Source organism: Coregonus lavaretus (assembly GCF_964263955.1).
Source record: "Coregonus lavaretus genome assembly, chromosome: 33".
NCBI lineage: Eukaryota > Metazoa > Chordata > Actinopteri > Salmoniformes > Salmonidae > Coregonus > Coregonus lavaretus.
In genome coordinates, this window is record NC_140020.1 from 33,796,092 (window position 1) to 33,815,485 (window position 19,394).

The window sequence follows — 19,394 nt, forward strand, 5'->3', positions numbered from 1 at the left end:
GGATGGTGTTCTTGGGGTCATAGGCAGCATTCCTCCTCCTCCAAACACGGCGAGTTGAGTTGATGCCAAAGAGCTCGATTTTGGTCTCATCTGACCACAACACTTTCACCCAGTTCTCCTCTGAATCATTCAGATGTTCATTGGCAAACTTCAGACGTGCCCGTGTACCTCAGTTGGTAGAGCATGGCGCTTGCAACGCCAGGGTTGTGGGTTCGTTTCCCACGGGGGGCCAGTATGAAAAAATGTATGCATAAAAAAATATTGTAAAGTGGTTGTCCCTCTGGCTATCATAAGGTGAATGCACCAATTTGTAAGTCGCTCTGGATAAGAGCGTCTGCTAAATGACGAAAATGTAAAAATGTAAAATGTATATGTGCTTTCTTGAGCAGGGGGACCTTGCGGGCGCTGCAGGATTTCAGTCCTTCACGGCATAGTGTGTTACCAATTGTTTTCTTGGTGACTATGGTTCCAGCTGCCTTGAGATCATTGACAAGATACTCCCGTGTAGTTCTGGGCTGATTCCTCACCGTTTTCATGATCATTGCAACTCCACGAGGTGAGATCTTGCATGGAGCCCCAGGCAGAGGGAGATTGACAGTTATTTTGTGTTTCTTCCATTTGTGAATAATCGCACCAACTGTTGTCACCTTCTCACCAAGCTGCTTGGCGATGCTCTTGTAGCCCATTCCAGCCTTGTGTAGGTCTACAATATTGTCCCTGACATCCTTGGAGAGCTCTTTGGTCTTGGCCATGGTGGAGAGTTTGGAATCTGATTGATTGATTGCTTCTGTGGACAGGTGTCTTTTATACAGGTAACAAGCTGAGATTAGGAGCACTCCCTTTAAGAGTGTGCTCCTAATCTCTGCTCGTTACCTGTATAAAAGACACCTGGGAGCCAGAAATCTTTCTGATTGAGAGGGGTTCAAATACTTATTTCCCTCATTAAAATGCAAATCAATTTATAACATTTTTGACATGTGTTTTTCTGGATATTTTTGTTGTTGTTCTGTCTCTCACTGTTCAACTAAACCTACCATTAAAATTATAGACTGATCATTTCTTTGTCAGTGGGCAAACGTACAAAATCAGCAGGGGATCAAATACTTTTTTCCCTCACTGTATATAGTAAATAGCTTTCGTGAATAATGAATAGGTTTCCTCATAATTTCCCCGCCTCTTCCTCTTCAGTAATACACCCAGGCAAAACCCACTTCAGTGATGAAATCATTCCCATAAAGTCATTATCCTGACCTCATCCCTGGTCTTGCTGGCAACAGCCCTCACAAAATGTCTTCTTTGGAGAGGAAGCGTGAGAAACACAGCCCTTTCACCCTGAACCCTCACCCCCGGAGGAAGACCAGCGCAGAGATTGTCACTGAGGCCAGGCACTCCCTGAGGACCCTGCGCACCCAGCGACCTTTTACCCCTCGAGACGACCACAGACAGCTGTTTGGAGAGACCTCCTCTCGAGCCCAAGATGGTCGACCTCCCTCTACATTCAGGTTAAGGATCTGGTGAAACGCCCTAGCAGTAGTCTAGTGTCACATCCATACAGTGTACTGAATGAATAAGATCTATTTTTCCTCTTTCAGCCTCTACGCTCGGAACTTTGAAGCGCCAGACTCCAGACCGGGTTCTGGGACTCGCCTGTCTCCTCTGGAACATGTGGGTTCTCCTCACTGTACATCTCATATCCTCACACTTGTACAGTACATTCATCTGTGTGTATCCTTGTGAATTTGTTGGGGGTCTTGGAAAGCCTGAGTGTATTGTTCTGATCAGCTGAAGACTACACACACTAAATCAGTGTTTGGTCCCTTCAATGATGAAGTAATTTTTGTGGCCTACCAGAAGCCCAAGTTGCCAGTGGCCCAGGATGAGGACCCAAATCTCGTCAGCCCCATGGCCCTCCCCAAACCCCCCTCTGACCCCCTGGAGCTGAAGAGGGGGGCGGCGGGGGCGAGGGCACGCCTTCTTAGAGCTGGCTCTCTGACAACACTCCCACCTGTGGCACGGCCAACAGAGGGTAAGGAGAGATGGAGAAAAAGGAAAGCGAGAAAAAGAGGGCTGAGATTTAGTTTTTTTGTATTTTATTAGGAGGTCTAAGATAGAGAGAGAGACAAAATTGCAAAAGCGATGGAAAGAGAGATAGGAGGTAATATAGAGAGAGAGAGAGAGTTGCATGTTAGGGTTTTTTAGAGAGAGGGGGAGAAAGAGGGAGTGGAGAGGGATGGTCGATGGTTGCAATAAGCAAACCATTAACACTATTATTGTAAGTAAATATTTCAGCGAGTGGCCTGCCAGTCATTTTATATTAAATCATGTGTGCAGGCAGAAGGCTGGAACAGCTCTTCTCCCAAAGGGAAATGAATGGAGCTATTCACAGGAGGACATTCTACCTGATTTACATTACCACTGGGGTGGTTGAGGTGGAAAACATAATTCACTGCAGCTGGTTGCCATGGGGTTTAGTCTTCTTTTTTGCACCTTTTCTTGCTGTCATCCCTTACTTACTGTATTATAACGCCTTTGGGAAAAGCTAAAATGACTGTGTAAAATTGGGTTATTTGTCAATTTTCTACACAATATCTGAAAAGATGGTGAAAACGTTTAGCGAAGTTCAGAATTAACACTAGTATCCAGTAACTATAATAACTCTTAATTGTACTGTCTTGTTTTTGTAGTAAGGGAGAGTGTAAATTCAGACTCCAGCCCAGAGCAGAGAGAGCTGTCAGCTAAGGGAAGAGGCAGGAGAGCCCCTTATGTTGAGCCTACTGATCGAGAGAGGAGGGACAAGGATAGTGGAGGACCCTCGAAACCTGCCCCACGCAGGACCAACAGTGAAAGGTACTGTTTGCCTGTACATTTCTCTACATTTCACCCCTTGTTCTCTCTTTCTTTCCTCCATATTCTCGTTTCTTTCTGTTCTCGTCTCTCTTCTGTCTGTCCACTCATCTCTTTTTTCTCTCTTTCTATCTCTTTTTCCCATCTTTTTTTCTCTCTCTCAATGTTTTCTCACTATTCTTCTCACTCTTATTCTACCTCTTTCTCCCACTTCTCTCTCCTCCCTCTCCCTCTCGCCTCCTTCTCACAATAAGTGAAGATTTATTGGCACACAAAGGATTCCATGGTGGCCATTGCTGTATAGTGGTGAGTTATACCTCCTATTTTTTACATTTCACGCCCCTGGCCCTTGGCCTTGGTCACTCTCTTTGTCACACCTTCAGTGTGTCCTCCTCCATGCTTTCTCACTCATTTTGGTTCTCAGATTGCCTTCAAATTTCTTCAAGGTATTTCATGAATTTCTCCCACTCTTAAGTGAAACCAGAACCTTGGGAGAGAGAGAGTAGTTTTAGCCAAATGTGCATGTAAATAAGTCTTATAAAATATTATATAACCTTTTAGCTACCCCCATCTAGGCCTAATAAGTCAACCTCATTATTCAGGTCAGGTATCTGTCTAAAGCAGGATATCCCAAACTCGGTCCTGGGAGCCTCCCATGGGTGCACATTTTGGTTTTTGCCTTAGCACTGCACAGCTGAGTCAAATAATCATAGCTTGATGATGAGTTGATTATTTGAAACAGCTGTGAAGTGCTAGGGCAAAAACCAAAACGTGCACCCATGGGAGGCCTGAGGACCGAGTTTGAGAATCCCTGGTTTAAAGGGATCCTAGTTTCCCCACCCAAACTACCTTCTCAGCCAAAGCCCTTCCCAATAAAATAGGCCTATCTATCTGTTATCACCATCACTGACTGGTCAGCCTTATACCTCCACAGCCAGGAGAGGCTAGAACACCGTTTCTTTCTGCCGACCTCATCAGGAGTGTGTCAGTTATGGAGGCATAACTCCAGGCGTGAGGACGGGGCCTGTCATTATAATCCATCCGCCCATCGATGAGCTAGAGCTGCTGGGGCTGTGATGGCGAACAACCATAAAACACTTTTACTTAGTCCCCTGTAGCTCAGTTGGTAGAGCATGGCGCTTGCAACGCCAGGGTTGTGGGTTTGTTTCCCACGGGGGGCCAGTATGAAAATGCATGCACTCACTAACTGTAAGTCGCTCTGGATAAGAGCATCTGCTAAATGACTAAAATATAAATGTAAAAACCAAGATCCCCCACACGTTTACTTATAACCAAGATCCCCCACACGTTTACTTAGAACCAAGATCCCCCACACTTTTACTGAGAACCTAGAATCCAAGCCAGGAATCTTTTTCAGAACTTTCCTACTTAGACCAACCCATCTTAGAAAGAGGGGGATAGAAAGTGACAGAGAAAAGAGAGTGAGGGGTTGAGCCAGGGGTGAGAGAGAAAGAGATTGATATAACAAATTGATTTACAGAGTCAGAAAGATTTAAAGTTGGAGTGTGTAGTGCACACGCAAGAAATTGAAAAAAGAGAGCGAGCGATGAAGCGTGAGAGATTAGACATTGGCTGCTTCTTTTTCTCCAATAAGCCAGGGCTTTATAGCTCCAAATTGATGTCTGTTAGATATGGGTGCCCATCTGGGCATGGCTGGCAGCATCATAGCAGCGTCTCTGCTGGGACTGACTGACTGACTGCCTGCTGTCCATTGGTCAGGCCCTGCCCAGGCCCAAGACACAGATGAGATCATGTCTCGGAGAATGCACTATCACACACAGAGGCCCTATTATCAGGCCTTAATCCTATCACACAGACCCCATGACCTCTCTCTCTCCCACTCTCGCTCTCTCTCTCTCTGTCTCTCTCTCTCTCCATGTGTATGCGTGCGTCTCCCTCTTTTTCTCTCCTCTCTCTCTCTCTCTCTCTGAAATTTAGAATAACATTCACCTCTGCTCTCGGCTTGTGCTCTCTGCTCTAGTCTATGCCCTGTGTACCAGCCTCAGTACTGTCCGTAAGTCATCCAATAGATGCTTTAGCCCTTGAGGGAGTTGTAAGTTCCATGCAGAATTGTACTTATCTGTTCTCCCATGTGCTCTTACAATGATTCATATACGGTAGGGACATTAGAGCACTGTCAAGATCAATTGGAACATCAATGACAACAAACAGACAGTGAACAAAACAGTGTAGATTAAAACAACATGAAATGGGTGTTACTGTCTGTTCTCTAACTGAAACTGACTGGTGAGTAAAGTCACAGTGTCAAAACATGGAACGGCTTTAACCAGGCTTAACCCGCAAAGCTGTGGTCTGAGTTCCTGTTGCAATGGGGACACCGAGTGGTAGCTGAAGGAACTGGTCACGTATGTATCTAGCAATACAACCAGTCGTTTCCAAACTACAGTATTTTGCACTGTGAGTGACCCATCTTTGAAAATGTCTTACATCTTAGTTAACGATACTTAATCAGCCAAAACCTAATAGGTTCTGAGCCACCATTTTGTTAAAGACTGTTTCAACTCTAACGTATTGTGTGTGTGTGTGTGTGTGTGTGTGTGTGTGTGTGTTTGTGTGTGTGTTTGTATGTCAAATTGCAGTGGACTCAGGCTCCCTGGTGGTGTTGACTCATCTATCAGACCAGGCGAAGGAACAGGAGCAGGAGCCGGGGCCCGAACAGGTTAGTCCTGATTCACTAAGTGAATACTAGCTTAGTTCAATAGTTTACTGAACCATACAATTCTAACTGTACGTTATGATCAACTAAGGGCAACTATGTCCAACAGCGAACAAACTGAGAGCCTGAGAGGGTAGCCTACACCAGGCCAATTGTTAAACCAATTGTTAAATCTACCATCCAGGTTGGTTGGTTGCCTGTAGATGGGTAGATGTGTGTCAAAACCTTTAGTTCTTATAACAAGTTTGTTACCATGAAAAAATATATAGAGATTATATGTTTTAATTTGACCTTTGTCACTCCGACTTTGAAGGATGTTTTATTTTATTTGAGCTTAAATCAAAATCAGAGTTGGTTTGATGTCTACACACTGACTGGGGGTGGATATATTAAGCTGCTAAATGAAAAGAACCAAGAATGTAGTGTTAATCTCATCTCCAGCATAAACACCTTTCTTTCCTCTCAACTTTGAGAGTTTAGCAGTGTGTCACGCTTTGATCAGGCAGGGTGTTGTTGCTGAAGGCCTCACTCACACCTTTTGTAAGCAGCAATCAATGGCTGTTGGTCTGTAGCCACCGCTTCCTGCACCACCACTGCACCAGGCAGCCAGGCAGACAGACATGCAAATGTTCAGTAAAGAGTTAGAACACACCTGCGCAAGCACACACACACACACACAAATCAGAGGAAGTATAGATGCGAACGGTGACCTTTCATTGCCGGCATTAAACTTCCTGCAGAGCGATTTATTTTAAGACACTGAACTTGTGAACTATACTCAGCCCTCTTGCACCAAGTTGGGGTTTGAGGCATTAATTGTCTAACTGTGTTTTTCATTCTTCCTTTTTCGTCTCCTTGTTTCTGTGTCAGAGTTAGGAACAGAGTTAGGCAACGGAGACAGACCAGCCAGCCAGGCGGCTGAGGACGAATCAGTGGTGTGGAATGTTAAGATTGTCCCTCTGTTGCAAGAGCTGGAGTCCATCGCTGCAGGTAGTGTTCTGTTTGCTATGAATGAACCCCAAACAAAAGTACAAACAGATGTTAGTCACATAACATTCTTCTCAATATAGGACAATGATGATTGGACGGTGTTGAATTGCAATTCTTTCCCTAATGCATCTATGTTGTCCTGTACAAAAAGCACCTCTTTCGTAAATGCACAAATTATTTTATTACTTTTTGGGAAGTGGGGAGATATTGTGAAAACAGGACTGAATTTAAGTTTATCCTGTGATTTGAATATAGGGAAGTTTCTCTTGTGCTATTGAGCTGATTTCATTTTCATGCTTAAATGTAAGTTCAGCAAAAAAAATCAGTGTTGGTAGAAAAACACATGCACACAAATGAAAAAAGTAAACACCGAGCCATTTTAACGGTTGAAGAAAGCAAAACAAAGTAGTGTTGTGTTTGGCGTCCCTTCACATTTCTCCTAGTTTGACTTTGCAGTCTGACTACCGCAAAATGTAATCTAGGTCTGTAAATATTTTAACTCTTTTGAAATGTAATGGAAATTAATTTGAAAAATAAATATAAAATATTTTTTGTACCAAGTACCTCCTGGCTCATGCATTAAAAACCTTTCAGATTGGCTGGGAAATTGCAATATGTTGAGTCGAGTGTGTGACCAACCTTTCCGGAAAGAGGCAATTGTCTGCCTTTTTTAGACAGAAGAAAAATTATGTATTTTACCTGGAAAACCCAGGAAAAGCACCCCACCCTCTCTCTTCCTCTCAGTAATGTACATAATGTTAATCATGCATATTCACTGAGGGCCAAATCCTAACATAAGATATGAGTGCATAACTCAAAACTCTGTGTGCATTTGCATAAATAATGCATGTTAGTGGTATATTTGCACAAAAATGTCTAGTAACTTTACATATTTTTCTCAATCATGTGCCTCTCCTCAGGTGGATCCGAGGATGCTGTGGAACGGCTGTGTGACGCGTGTGACTGTCTCCATGGCGCCCTGGCGGAGCGAGGCATGCTGGGCCGGCGTTGCAGGAAGAGAGCGGGGCTTCTCAGGGCGCTGTTCCGCCTCATCGACCTCAACTCTGCCCAACTCAACCTACAGCTCGCCAAACTCACCCTTGAGGTGAGTACAATCAATGTCATCATGATGATTCTCTTTCTCCCGTCTCTTCCTTGCCCTAACACACAACAGTAGGTTTAACAGACCAGCCCTTAGTTAGCTTTGTTGGGTGACATCCTCAGTACAAAGCAACAGCGTAAAGTTCCTGGCTGCTGTGTTAGAATGATTGTTGTCTAATAACTTGTTGTTGTTAAGCTGAACGTCAGTGGAAACAACCTGCTGAACATCTGTAAACTCATCTTCAAGATCAGCCGCAGTGAGAGCAACGATATCCTCTTCCAGAACAACTCCATCATAGGTAACACATTGACATACTTTACAGTATGTGTGTACACTGATTGTATAATGTTATTTATATACACTACCAGTCAAAGGTTTGGACACACCTACCCATTCAAGGGTTTTTCTTTATTTTTACTATTTTTTACATTGTAGAATAATAGCGAAGACATCAAAACTATGAAATAACACATATGGAATCATGTAGTAACCAAAAAAGTTTTGAGAGAATGCCAAGAGTGTGCAAAGCTGTCATCAAGGCAAAGGGTGGCTATTTGAAGAATCTCAAATATAAAATATATTTTGATTTGTTTAACACTTTTTTGGTTACTACATGATTCCAGATGTGTTATTTCATAGTTTTGATGTCTTCACTATTATTCTACAATGTAGAAAATAGCAAAAATAAAGAAAAACCCTTGAATGAGTAGGTGTGTCCAAACTTTTGACTGGTACTGTATGTTTGAATGTGTGTGTTTGTGTTTACCTGTGTAAGTCGCTCTGGATAAGAGCATCTGCTAAATGACTAAAATGTAAGTTTGTATCAAAAGCAGCTCATGTGTTGTGAGGTTGGAGTGATATGTGTTAACAAGTGTGTGCGTGCGACTTTGTATTACGTCCAGATTCCCTGCTGTGTGTGCTGCGCTGTGAGGATGTGTGTGTGTCTGGGGAGGCTGTGTTGTACTGTGTGGGCACTCTGAAGTTCCTCTCAGGGAACTCCGCCCTCCTCAGGCTCCTATTGGCCAAGGACTGTGTGGGTGTGGCCACCCTGCTCATACAGAAGCTCCACCCACTGGCACAACCTGACCACACTCAGTTCACCATCGCAGGACACATCCATGTACAGGTGAGATGGTAGAAGATACCCCAAACCAGTTTTATGCACACTATGGTAAAGGCCCGGTAGAGCTGACAGCAAATCAGTCAAGGGCAGTTACTTGAGCAACTTTATACTAAGTTCCTCAACAGTTCAAGAACAGCAAGACAGTTCACTTTTCAGTTGAAGTAAAAAATGTAACAAAACAAAACAGGAAAAGGAACAACATTTGAAATATTCAGTTTTAAGGAACTTCTCAGAGTTCTGGTGAGGGGAACTTTAATTGTCCTTTTCTTGGTATTAGGAATTATGTTTTTGTTTCTGTCTGCTGCTCCATGATATTCTGATCTGTTCTGGCCATAACACACACAGCTCTGCTCCACAGTACAGTGTGTTTCATTCTATATAAAATCACCACTTAACGACTTCAATCTGATTAACTGATTTAAGTTAGAGGTTAGCAGATGATTTGATATCTGGCTGCTTGTTATGCTGTTGGTAGTCAGAGGGAACTGAGAGTGTTCTCATTGTAGCGCTACTGCTGGCAATGCTCTATGTGGTGTTGGAAATCAGTTTCCTTCACGATAGAGTGATTTATAGGGTCTTTGAATAACTTTCTGTCATGTTTTGTAAAGAAAAAGGTTGAAGATAACTGGAGATATTGTTACATCAGGTGCAACTGGCTAAGACGATCGACAATAAATCATCAGTTCTCTTGATTCCTCTCTCATCACATCGACATTGCATCACATGCTCTCGCTCTCGCTCTCGCTCTCTCTCTTTCTCTTTCTCTTTCTCTCTCTCTCTCTCCACCTCTGACCCCTGCAGTTGACAGCGACCCTGAGGAACCTGGCTGACCTCCCTGAGTCCCGCCCCCTTTTCGTCTCCCACGGCGCCCTGACAGAACTATGCCTGGTGCTGCGCCATCACCACGGAGACCAGGACATCTGCACCAACATTGCCAGGGTGTTCAGGTAACACACACATACACGCACACACACTGTACACCTAAAACCTCTCAAAACTTACATTCAACTGTTTCATTGAGAGTGGGACAGTACATTCCTCAGGCCATTGGACATTGTGTGTATTGTGCATTTCTTTTTAGTCTGTAAACATAAAGTGATGGTTAAAGATAGCTCAAATACAGTGGGGAAAAAAAGTATTTAGTCAGTCACCAATTGTGCAAGTTCTCCCACTTAAAAAGATGAGAGAGGCCTGTAATTTTCATCATAGGTACACGTCAACTATGACAGACAAAATTAGGAAAAAAAATCCAGAAAATCACATTGTAGGATTTTTAATGAATTTATTTGCAAATTATGGTGGAAAATAAGTATTTGGTCAATAATAAAAGTTTCTCAATACTTTGTTATATACCCTTTGTTGGCAATGACACAGGTCAAACGTTTTCTGTAAGTCTTCACAAGGTTTTCACACACTGTTGCTGGTATTTTGGCCCATTCCTCCATGCAGATCTCCTCTAGAGCAGTGATGTTTTAGGGCTGTCGCTGGGCAACACGGACTTTCAACTCCCTCCAAAGATTTTCTATGGGGTTGAGATCTGGAGACTGGCTAGGCCACTCCAGGACCTTGAAATGCTTCTTACGAAGCCACTCCTTCGTTGCCCGGGCGGTGTGTTTGGGATCATTGTCATGCTGAAAGACCCAGCCACGTTTCATCTTCAATGCCCTTGCTGATGGAAGGAGGTTTTCACTCAAAATCTCACGATACATGGCCCCATTCATTCTTTCCTTTACACGGATCAGTTGTCCTGGTCCCTTTGCAGAAAAACAGCCCCAAAGCATGATGTTTCCACCCCCATGCTTCACAGTAGGTATGGTGTTCTTTGGATGCAACTCAGCATTCTTTGTCCTCCAAACACGACGAGTTGAGTTTTTACCAAAAAGTTCTATTTTGGTTTCATCTGACCATATGACATTCTCCCAATCCTCTTCTGGATCATCCAAATGCACTCTAGCAAACTTCAGACGGGCCTGGACATGTACTGGCTTAAGCAGGGGGACACGTCTGGCACTGCAGGATTTGAGTCCCTGGCGGCGTAGTGTGTTACTGATGGTAGGCTTTGTAACTTTGGTCCCAGCTCTCTGCAGGTCATTCACTAGGTCCACCCGTGTGGTTCTGGGATTTTTGCTCACCGTTCTTGTGATAATTTTGACCCCACGGGGTGAGATCTTGCGTGGAGCCCCAGATCAAGGGAGATTATCAGTGGTCTTGTATGTCTTCCATTTCCTAATAATTGCTCCCACAGTTGATTTCTTCAAACCAAGCTGCTTACCTATTGCAGATTCAGTCTTCCCAGCCTGGTGCAGGTCTACAATTTTGTTTCTGGTGTCCTTTGACAGCTCTTTGGTCTTGGCCATAGTGGAGTTTGGAGTGTGACTGTTTGAGGTTGTGGACAGGTGTCTTTTATACTGATAACAAGTTCAAACAGGTGCCATTAATACAGGTAACGAGTGGAGGACAGAGGAGCCTCTTAAAGAAGAAGTTACAGGTCTGTGAGAGACAGAAATCTTGCTTGTTTGTAGGTGACCAAATACTTATTTTCCACCATAATTTGCAAATAAATTCATTAAAAATCCTACAATGTGATTTTCTGGAAAAAAAATTCTCAATTTGTCTGTCATAGTTGACGTGTACCTATGATGAAAATGACAGGCCTCTCTCATCTTTTTAAGTGGGAGAACTTGCACAATTGGTGGCTGACTAAATACTTTTTTTCCCCACTGTACTTTTCCCAACTACATCAGCCACCCCTGAACTGTTATTCCTCATAACAACACATTGACAGTTCATCCTATCTTATAATATGAATGGACCATGTAGCACACCCTATTTCCACAACGAACGCCATTAAAACCCATCCCTCTTTAGTAAAACAGTGAGAGTCTATCTGGTGAGTGTTATTTGTTGTCCCTCTGTCTGTCCTCCAGTAAACTGTCCTCCTACTCTGAGTGCTGCCTGGCTCTGGCCCAGACCCCTGGCTGCTACACACTATTTATAGAACTGTTGAGCAAACACCAGCGGAAACAGGTGAGCCCTGTGTGTGTGTGTGTGTGTGTGTGTGTGTGTGTGTGTGTGTGTACGGTGGTATAGGAAGCAGATTAGCCTATTCACTCCCAGTGTTTATACTGTTCATCGACTAAGCCTGTTTACCTTGAGCAAGTTGTTTATGTACTCCAAGTCCCAGTGCATTTACAGCAGTGTGTGTGTGTGTGTTTTGACTTTAATCAGCGTCCCAGGAGAAACTGAGGAAGTCATCCTTCCCTTCCTCAGGGCTCTGGCAATCCTAGAGGATCTAAATCACCCAGGGAATAAACACCACACAGCAGGGGTGCTAACACCACACACATACACACACACACACACAGTAGACACAGTAGATATCCCCCATTAATACACACAGACACACGGTTGATCACGTTGTGTCCTGAATAGCTCTTTGACAGGACAGCCTGTACAGTACAGTACAGCCCAGTCCATCCCAGCCACACTGGCCAGTCAGCCCAGCCAGGACTAGGGTAACTCTAGGGCAATGGGAAGGATGTGTGTGTTTCTGTGTTTGTGACACACACTTTTGGGGAGGGGCGGAGTGCGATTGAGAAACAAACGTAGTGGTATACAGGTTGTTTTCATCTGCTTTTGGGGTAATTTGTCGGTCCTTGTGGTTGTGGTGGGGGAGAAATGGTAAATGTGACGAATTTCATGCCATATCTGATAGGAGAAATTACTGTGTTACTCTCTGTAGCCAAGGTATTTGTTTATGTGGATAACACACGCACACACACACTCCACTGACACACATTCGACCCCCCTCCCTCTGTCTCTCCTCCACACAGGACCTGGTGGTGCGTCTGCTCTTCACTCTGGGTAACCTAACGTCTCGGAGCAGTGAGGCCAGAAAGCACCTCTTCACGGCTGAGGGATGTATGTCTGTGCTCCTGGGGCTCTACCACACCTACCAGGGGAGGTGGGACACACCTACCGCACACACACCCTGCACACCTCCAGCCAGGGACACCCGTACCCCCCGCACCCCTCCCTTAGGATGGCGGGAGAGCGAGGATGTGCTGGTGAAGCTGGTCAGGGTGCTGGCTAATATGTCCATCCACCCTGCAGTGGGACCGACCCTGGCAGCTAACACACACCTAATACACTACCTGCTGGACACACTGGGTGAGTTTCAGCGCTTTGAGGGTAATGTAAGGGTGAAATATGGCCCCATAATGTTCTCATAACATCCACATAATGTTCCCAAAATGTTCTAATAACATCCCCATAATGTCTCCATAACATTACCATAATGTTCCCATAACATCCCCATAACATCCCCATAATGTTCCCATAATGTTCTCATCCCCATATTGTCCCTGGTTGTACTGAAGCGTTCTATTCACCAGGGTTAGTTAGTTAGCTAACTAGCTAGCTAGCACTCAAGACAGTAGTACAGTAGTTGTTTATCCCTGAGGTGCTCCGTCACCAGATGAATAACACTGTACAAACCCTTTACTGTAACTCTGTACAGTCAGTCCTTGTTTGGTACCACCACTTCCTGTGTGCTGGGAACAAGTGACAAACATCTAATACCTATTTCATTCTTCCATTTCTCGCTTTCTTTCTTTCTTTAGATTTTTTTGTGCACATCCTTTTTCGGTTTGGGTCCTTTTGCAGAAAAGAGCCAGAGAGAGAGCAGGATGCTCTGTTCTCTTGAGAGCCTGGTTGGTTCTTGTGAAACTCCTAGGTGGTTAGAATGATGGTTTCAGGACTGACTGACTGGTATAGGCCATGTTCAGGTGGGTGTGAAATTCTTAGTTTCTCAGCTTTAACTGTGAGCTCTTGTATTCCACCTCCCTCCCACACACTGTACTGCACGTGACTGGGTATGGGGAGATGGAAAGAGAATGACAGAGAGAAATAGAGGGCCATATGCAGATGGTGAGAAAGACAAAGGTATGGAATATTTGAAGAAAGAGCGGGTGAGTGTGAAACAAAGTAAAGAAAGAATGGGAAAAATAGCAAAATGGAGAGTAGATTGTGAGACAGTCAGGCAGACAGACCGAAGAGATCTGCACTGGCTGTGGACATAAATCAGGCAGCTCAATAATATCCTGTTTTGATCACAGTTTATGACAGGCCATGCATGCTGCTTTACATTAGAGAGAGGAGGAGAAATTCTCCACCACACTAAAGAGCCTTTCCAGTTAGACCCAGAAACGAAACACACACTATGACGCAGGCACCGGTTGACACTCAGTACGACCGCAATATCTGTGATATACAGGATGACTGAATAAGCAACATCTGCTGCTAAATCAAGAGCACATTCTGTTTTCAACCGCTTGCATCTTTTTTTCATTTTCTGCACAAGTTTGTTGGAAATGATACCCACATTTATTTGTACATTTCCTGCATATAACATGTAGCTAAGTGAATTTTGCATATTCCATAGTTACTATTTTCACACTTTTCACTATACCAGTGCCTTTATTTGACCTATAAATTGGGTTCTTGCTGTGCTGCAGAGAGCCTCAACAGAGATATTTTTTCCACAGTAAATGCATCATATTTGAATGATCCCTGCTGTAAAGTGTGTGTCCTCTGTCTGTGTGTCAGAGCTCAGGTCCATGCAGGAAAGCGAGGAGCTTCTGGTGAACGTGGCTGCCACCATCAACAACCTGTCCTTTTACCAGGAAGACAGCTCAGTGGTCAGGGACAGAGGACTTACTGTCGCCAAGCGTAAGAGAGCTAGAGACAGAGTGTGTGTGTGTGTATGTGTGTTGTGTGTGCGAGAGGCTGTTTTTGTGTATACTAGGCCTATGTGTTTGTGTGGCTCTAGTGTCTTTTTATATTTGCTGTTTCACCGTTTCTCGCTCTCTTTCACCCCCCCTCTCTCTCTCTGTAGTGGAGGCCACGCGTGTGTTTGGAAACCTGTCCCAGTCCAGGCAGGTTTGTGACTTCATCATACAAAACAAAGGTGTGTATATGCGCGCACACACACACACACACACAAACATACAGTGGAGTGAAATGGGGGTATGTGTCATGCTCTATTGACACCCTGTGAGACAAAATAAAGGTTGTGCTTTAGGTATTGTATTCTGGGGGTACACATACAGAGCACGCACACATGCATGCATGCACGTACACACACATACACACAATACAAACCTTTTTTCCCAGATAAACACTGACAAAAAAGACCCCCCTCACTCCTGTGTTGTACCCCTAACCCCTCTTAACCCCTCCTTTCCCCATCTCCCCCAGTGCACCAGTTTGTGGTGACTCTGCTGGACTCTAAGAGCCCGGAGGTGTGTTTCTCAGCCTGTGGGGTCCTCACTAACCTGGCCCTGGACCCCCCCAGCAGAACGACTCTCACACAGGAGGGGGCACACACCAAGTAAGGAGCACACACAGGAACTAGGAATGATATTAGAGTACTGTATGTGGTCATTTTACTAGGTCTCAACTCCAGTACCTTCTTTATGGTACTAAAACATGTAAATTAAGACCTGGTGCTTTTAGGACTCACAGCTTAGGCTACTTTACTTGATCTACTGACCTCTTTTGATTATGTTAATTGAGCTTATTGAGATTTTTATACATGCAAACATTTTATAGAATATCTGTTACAGAGCCTCCCGAGTGGCGCAGCAGTCTAAGGCACTGCATCGCAGTGTTGCGGCGTCACTACAGCCTGGGGTTTGATCTCAGACTGTGTCATTACCGGCCGTGACCGGGGGTCCCATAGGGCGGCACACAATTGGCCCAGCGTCGTCTGGGTTAGGGGAGGGTTTGGCCGGGGGGGCTTTACTTGGCTCATCCCGCTCTAGCGACTCCTTGTGGTGGGCCGGGCGCTTGCAGGCTGACTTCGGTTGTTAGTTGAACAGTGTTTCCTCCGACACATTGGTGCAGCTGGCTTCCGGGTTAAGTGAGTGGGTGTTAAGAAGCGCGGTTTGGCGGGTCATGTTTCGGAGGACGCATGACTCGACCTTCGCCTCTCCCGAGCCCGTTGGGGAGTTGCAGCGATGAGACAAGATCGTTATCATGAAATTGGGGAGAAATAGGGGGTACATTTAAAAAAAATATATATATATATATATATATATATATACACTACCAGTCAAACGTTTGGACACACCTACTCATTCAAGGGTTTTTCTTTATTTTCACAATTTTTTACATTGTAGAATAATAGTGAAGACATCAAAACTATGAAATAACACATTTGGAATCATGTAGTAACCAGAAAAGTGTTAAACATTCTTCAAATAGCCACCATTTGCCTTGATGACAGCTTTGCACACTCTTGGCATTCTCTCAACCTGCTTCATGAGGTAGTCACCTGGAATGCATTTCAATTAACAGGTGTGCCTTCTTAAAAGTTAATTTGTGGAATTTCTTTCCTTATTAATGTGTTTGAGCCAATCAGTTTTGTTGTGACAAGGTAGTGCGGGGTATACAGAAGATAGCCCTATTTGGTAAAAGACCAAGTCCATATTATGGCAAGAACAGCTCAAATAAGCAAAGAGAAATGACAGTCCATCATTACTTTAAGACATGAAGGTCAGTCAATACTGAACATTTCAAGAACTTTGAAAATTTCTTCAATTTCAGTCGCAAAAACCATCAAGCGCTATGATGAAACTGGCTCTCATGAGGACCGCCACAGGAAAGGAAGACCCGGAGTTACCTCTGCTGCAGAAGATAAGTTCATTAGAGTTAATTGCACCTCAGATTGCAGCCCAAATAAATGCTTCACAGAGTTCAAGTAACAGACACATCTCAACATCAACTGTTCAGAGGAGACTGCGTGAATCAGGCATTCATGGTCAAATTGCTGCAAAGAAACCACTACTAAAGGACACCAATTAGAAGAAGAAACTTGCTTGGGCCAAGAAACACGAGCAATGGACATTAGACCGGTGGAAATCTGTCCTTTGGTCTGATGAGTCCAAATTTGAGATTTATGGTTCCAACCGCCATGTCTTTGTGAGACGCAGAGTAGGTGAACGGATGATCTCCGCATGTGTGGTTCCCACCGTGAAGCATGGAGGAGGAGGTGTGATGGTGTGGGGGTGCTTTACTGGTGACACTGTCAGTGATTTATTTAGAATTCAAGGCACACTTAACCAGCATGGCAACCACAGCATTCTGCAGCGATATGCCGTCCCATCTGTTTTGCGCTTAGTGGGACTGTCATTTGTTTTTCAACAAGACAATGACCCAAAACACACCTCCAGGCTGTGTAAGGGCAATTTGACCAAGGAGAGTGATGGAGTGCTGCATCAGATGACCTGGCCTCCACAATTCCCCGACCTCAACCCAATTGAGATGGTTTCGGATGAGTTGGACCGCAGAGTGAAGGAAAAGCAGCCACCAAGTGCTCAGCATATGTGGGAACTCCTTCAAGACTGTTGGAAAAGCATTCCTCATGAAGCTGGTTGAGAGAATGCCAAGAGTGTGCAAAGCCGGCAGGGCAAAGCCGGCAAGGCAAAGGGTGGCTACTTTGAAGAATCTAAAATATAAAATATATTTTGATTTGTTTAACACTTTTTTGGTTACTACATGATTCCATATGTGTTATTTCATAGTTTTGATGTCTTCACTATTATACTACAATGTAGAAAATAGTAAAAATTAAGAAAAGCCCTTGAATGAGTAGGTGTGTCCAAACTTTTGACTGGTACTGTATATATAAATATATCTGTTGTAGAGTAATAAGCAGAAGACTGTCATCTGTAGCAGAAGAGACTTACTACAGTAGCAGGGGCAGAACTCTGAAGTTTCCTCAGCCCACCTTTAGGACCAGCGGCACTCAAGGATCATGTGACTTAAGTCTTGCCCAGTCACATGGTGTGTGTATGTGTGTGTGTGTGTGTGTGTGTGTGTGTGTGTGTGTGTGTGTGTGTGTGTATATGTGTGTGTGTGTGTGTGTGTGTGTGTGTGTGTGTGTGTGTGTGTGTGTGTGTGTGTGTGTGTGTGTGTGTGTGTGTGTGTGTGTGTGTGTGTGTGTGTGTGTGTGTGTGTGTGTGTGTGAATGCCTGTACAGGCTGGCAGACTGTCTGAGGGACTTTGGGCCAGTGGACTGGCAGCTAGCTGGCCTGGTGTGTCAGACCCTGTGGAACCTCACTGAGGAGGGGGGGACAGGGACGGAGACAGACCCCCCATCCACACTGAATAACCAGGAGAGAGAGGCACTGCTAGAGGTCCTAACACTGTACCTAGGTAAGGATACCAAACTACTGTAATGATTTACCGAAAGTTTCTTGAATAACCATCTATAGTGTTTCTATGCTTTGGTCTACTGCTGTAAACAGATACTTTTTTAATATATATATTTTTTTTTATGTTGAAGCTTTTTGATGATGCTCTTTCTCTCTCAGACGAGGAGGACGCACTGCAGTGGACCTCTGGTGATGACATGAGTGACTTCCACCGAGCATGCTGGGAGTTGGAGTTCCTGCCTGTGGCTCAGAGGCTGAGGGACAGGATCCAAACTCAGACTGACTGACATGACTGTCAGCCCCTACTGTCAGTCATCTATCTCCTTACTCTGGTTGTCGCAAATGGCACCCTGTTACCTATATAGTGCACTGGTCAAAAGTAGTGCACTATATAGGGAATTGGGTGTCATTTGGGATGCACATCTGTCTCCCTCCCTAGTGTGACGTCTGCAATGTCCTCTCCTTACTCCTTGTTGTGCCTTGCTACACTGACCTCTCTAAAGTCACTCTCTACTCTATGCTGCTACCACACTCTCTAATTCTATTAATAAGGCCCTGGCCAGGAAAAACTCTGGGACTTAGTTATAGGCTGTAACTTGGGTCTAGAGTTTTTCCTGGTTATGTCACATGGTCATGAAAAACTCAGGGCCCATACCTATGACATACTGAATTTTGAGCCTCTACCTAACATGTAAGACAAACTGTTTGCACTTTAAATAACAGAAATTATCGTTTTTAGGTTGTATCGTATGCATACTGTAAATGATTAATGTGATTTTGTCATAAGCTACTCTTGTTAACATATGAGCAGAATTGTAATTTGCCTCTGTGGTGATAAAAAGTGAATGTTTCTCCTTATGGCTGGTTAAGACATTGTTAGGCCTAGATTCAATCAGATCAAGTGTAAACCGGCAATAGCCGACACCCACATAGCTGATGTTTTTGCGGTGTCAGAGGTCTAAATGCATTGGAGCTGTCAAATCTGTGAGCAGCTCCTCTTGATCATTGTAACGAAGCTACAGCCGTCCCACTCGCGTTAGAAGTTCAGAACGAGAACGTGTAGGCTATATAGAAATAATGACACTGAAATTTGACATCATTAAATGAAATGAGGATTTCTAACAGCCTAATCGAGGTATAGATTACATCTCACATTCCAGTTTTTGAACTTGATATTATAGATATATTATTATTTATATTATTTATTTTAAACAAGGCTGCATGGGATTTATCTTAAAGCGACTCATTGCAGCCAATGGCAATGTCCGTTTTAGGTATAATGCCAGGAGCTGCTTGTGGATTTGACAGCTCTAACGCAGTTTCACCTCCGACACCGCCAAAACCACCGCTATGCTCCCGGCTCTCCCATTTGACCACCTCCTTTGTCCTTTGACCTCCTAAGCACTGAACTTTCTCAAC

The 19,394-nt window shown here is 44.2% G+C and overlaps 1 protein-coding gene across 1 annotated transcript; it reads left to right on the forward strand.

Moving 5' to 3' along the window:
* Positions 1-1,287: 1,287 nt before the first annotated feature.
* Positions 1,288-19,102, forward strand: LOC311108187 (armadillo repeat-containing protein 2-like; the record flags this gene model as incomplete). Its single annotated transcript, XM_084150805.1, has 17 exons — positions 1,288-1,502; positions 1,593-1,665; positions 1,852-2,026; positions 2,685-2,847; positions 5,466-5,545; positions 6,413-6,532; positions 7,453-7,637; positions 7,830-7,932; positions 8,537-8,760; positions 9,559-9,704; positions 11,685-11,784; positions 12,591-12,927; positions 14,365-14,511; positions 14,654-14,725; positions 15,016-15,148; positions 17,801-17,976; positions 18,135-19,102. 17 exons carry the CDS (start codon positions 1,288-1,290, stop codon positions 18,260-18,262), a joined length of 2,577 nt encoding a protein of 858 aa, XP_084006931.1. The 3' UTR covers positions 18,263-19,102.
* Between the last annotated feature and the right edge of the window lie 292 nt (positions 19,103-19,394).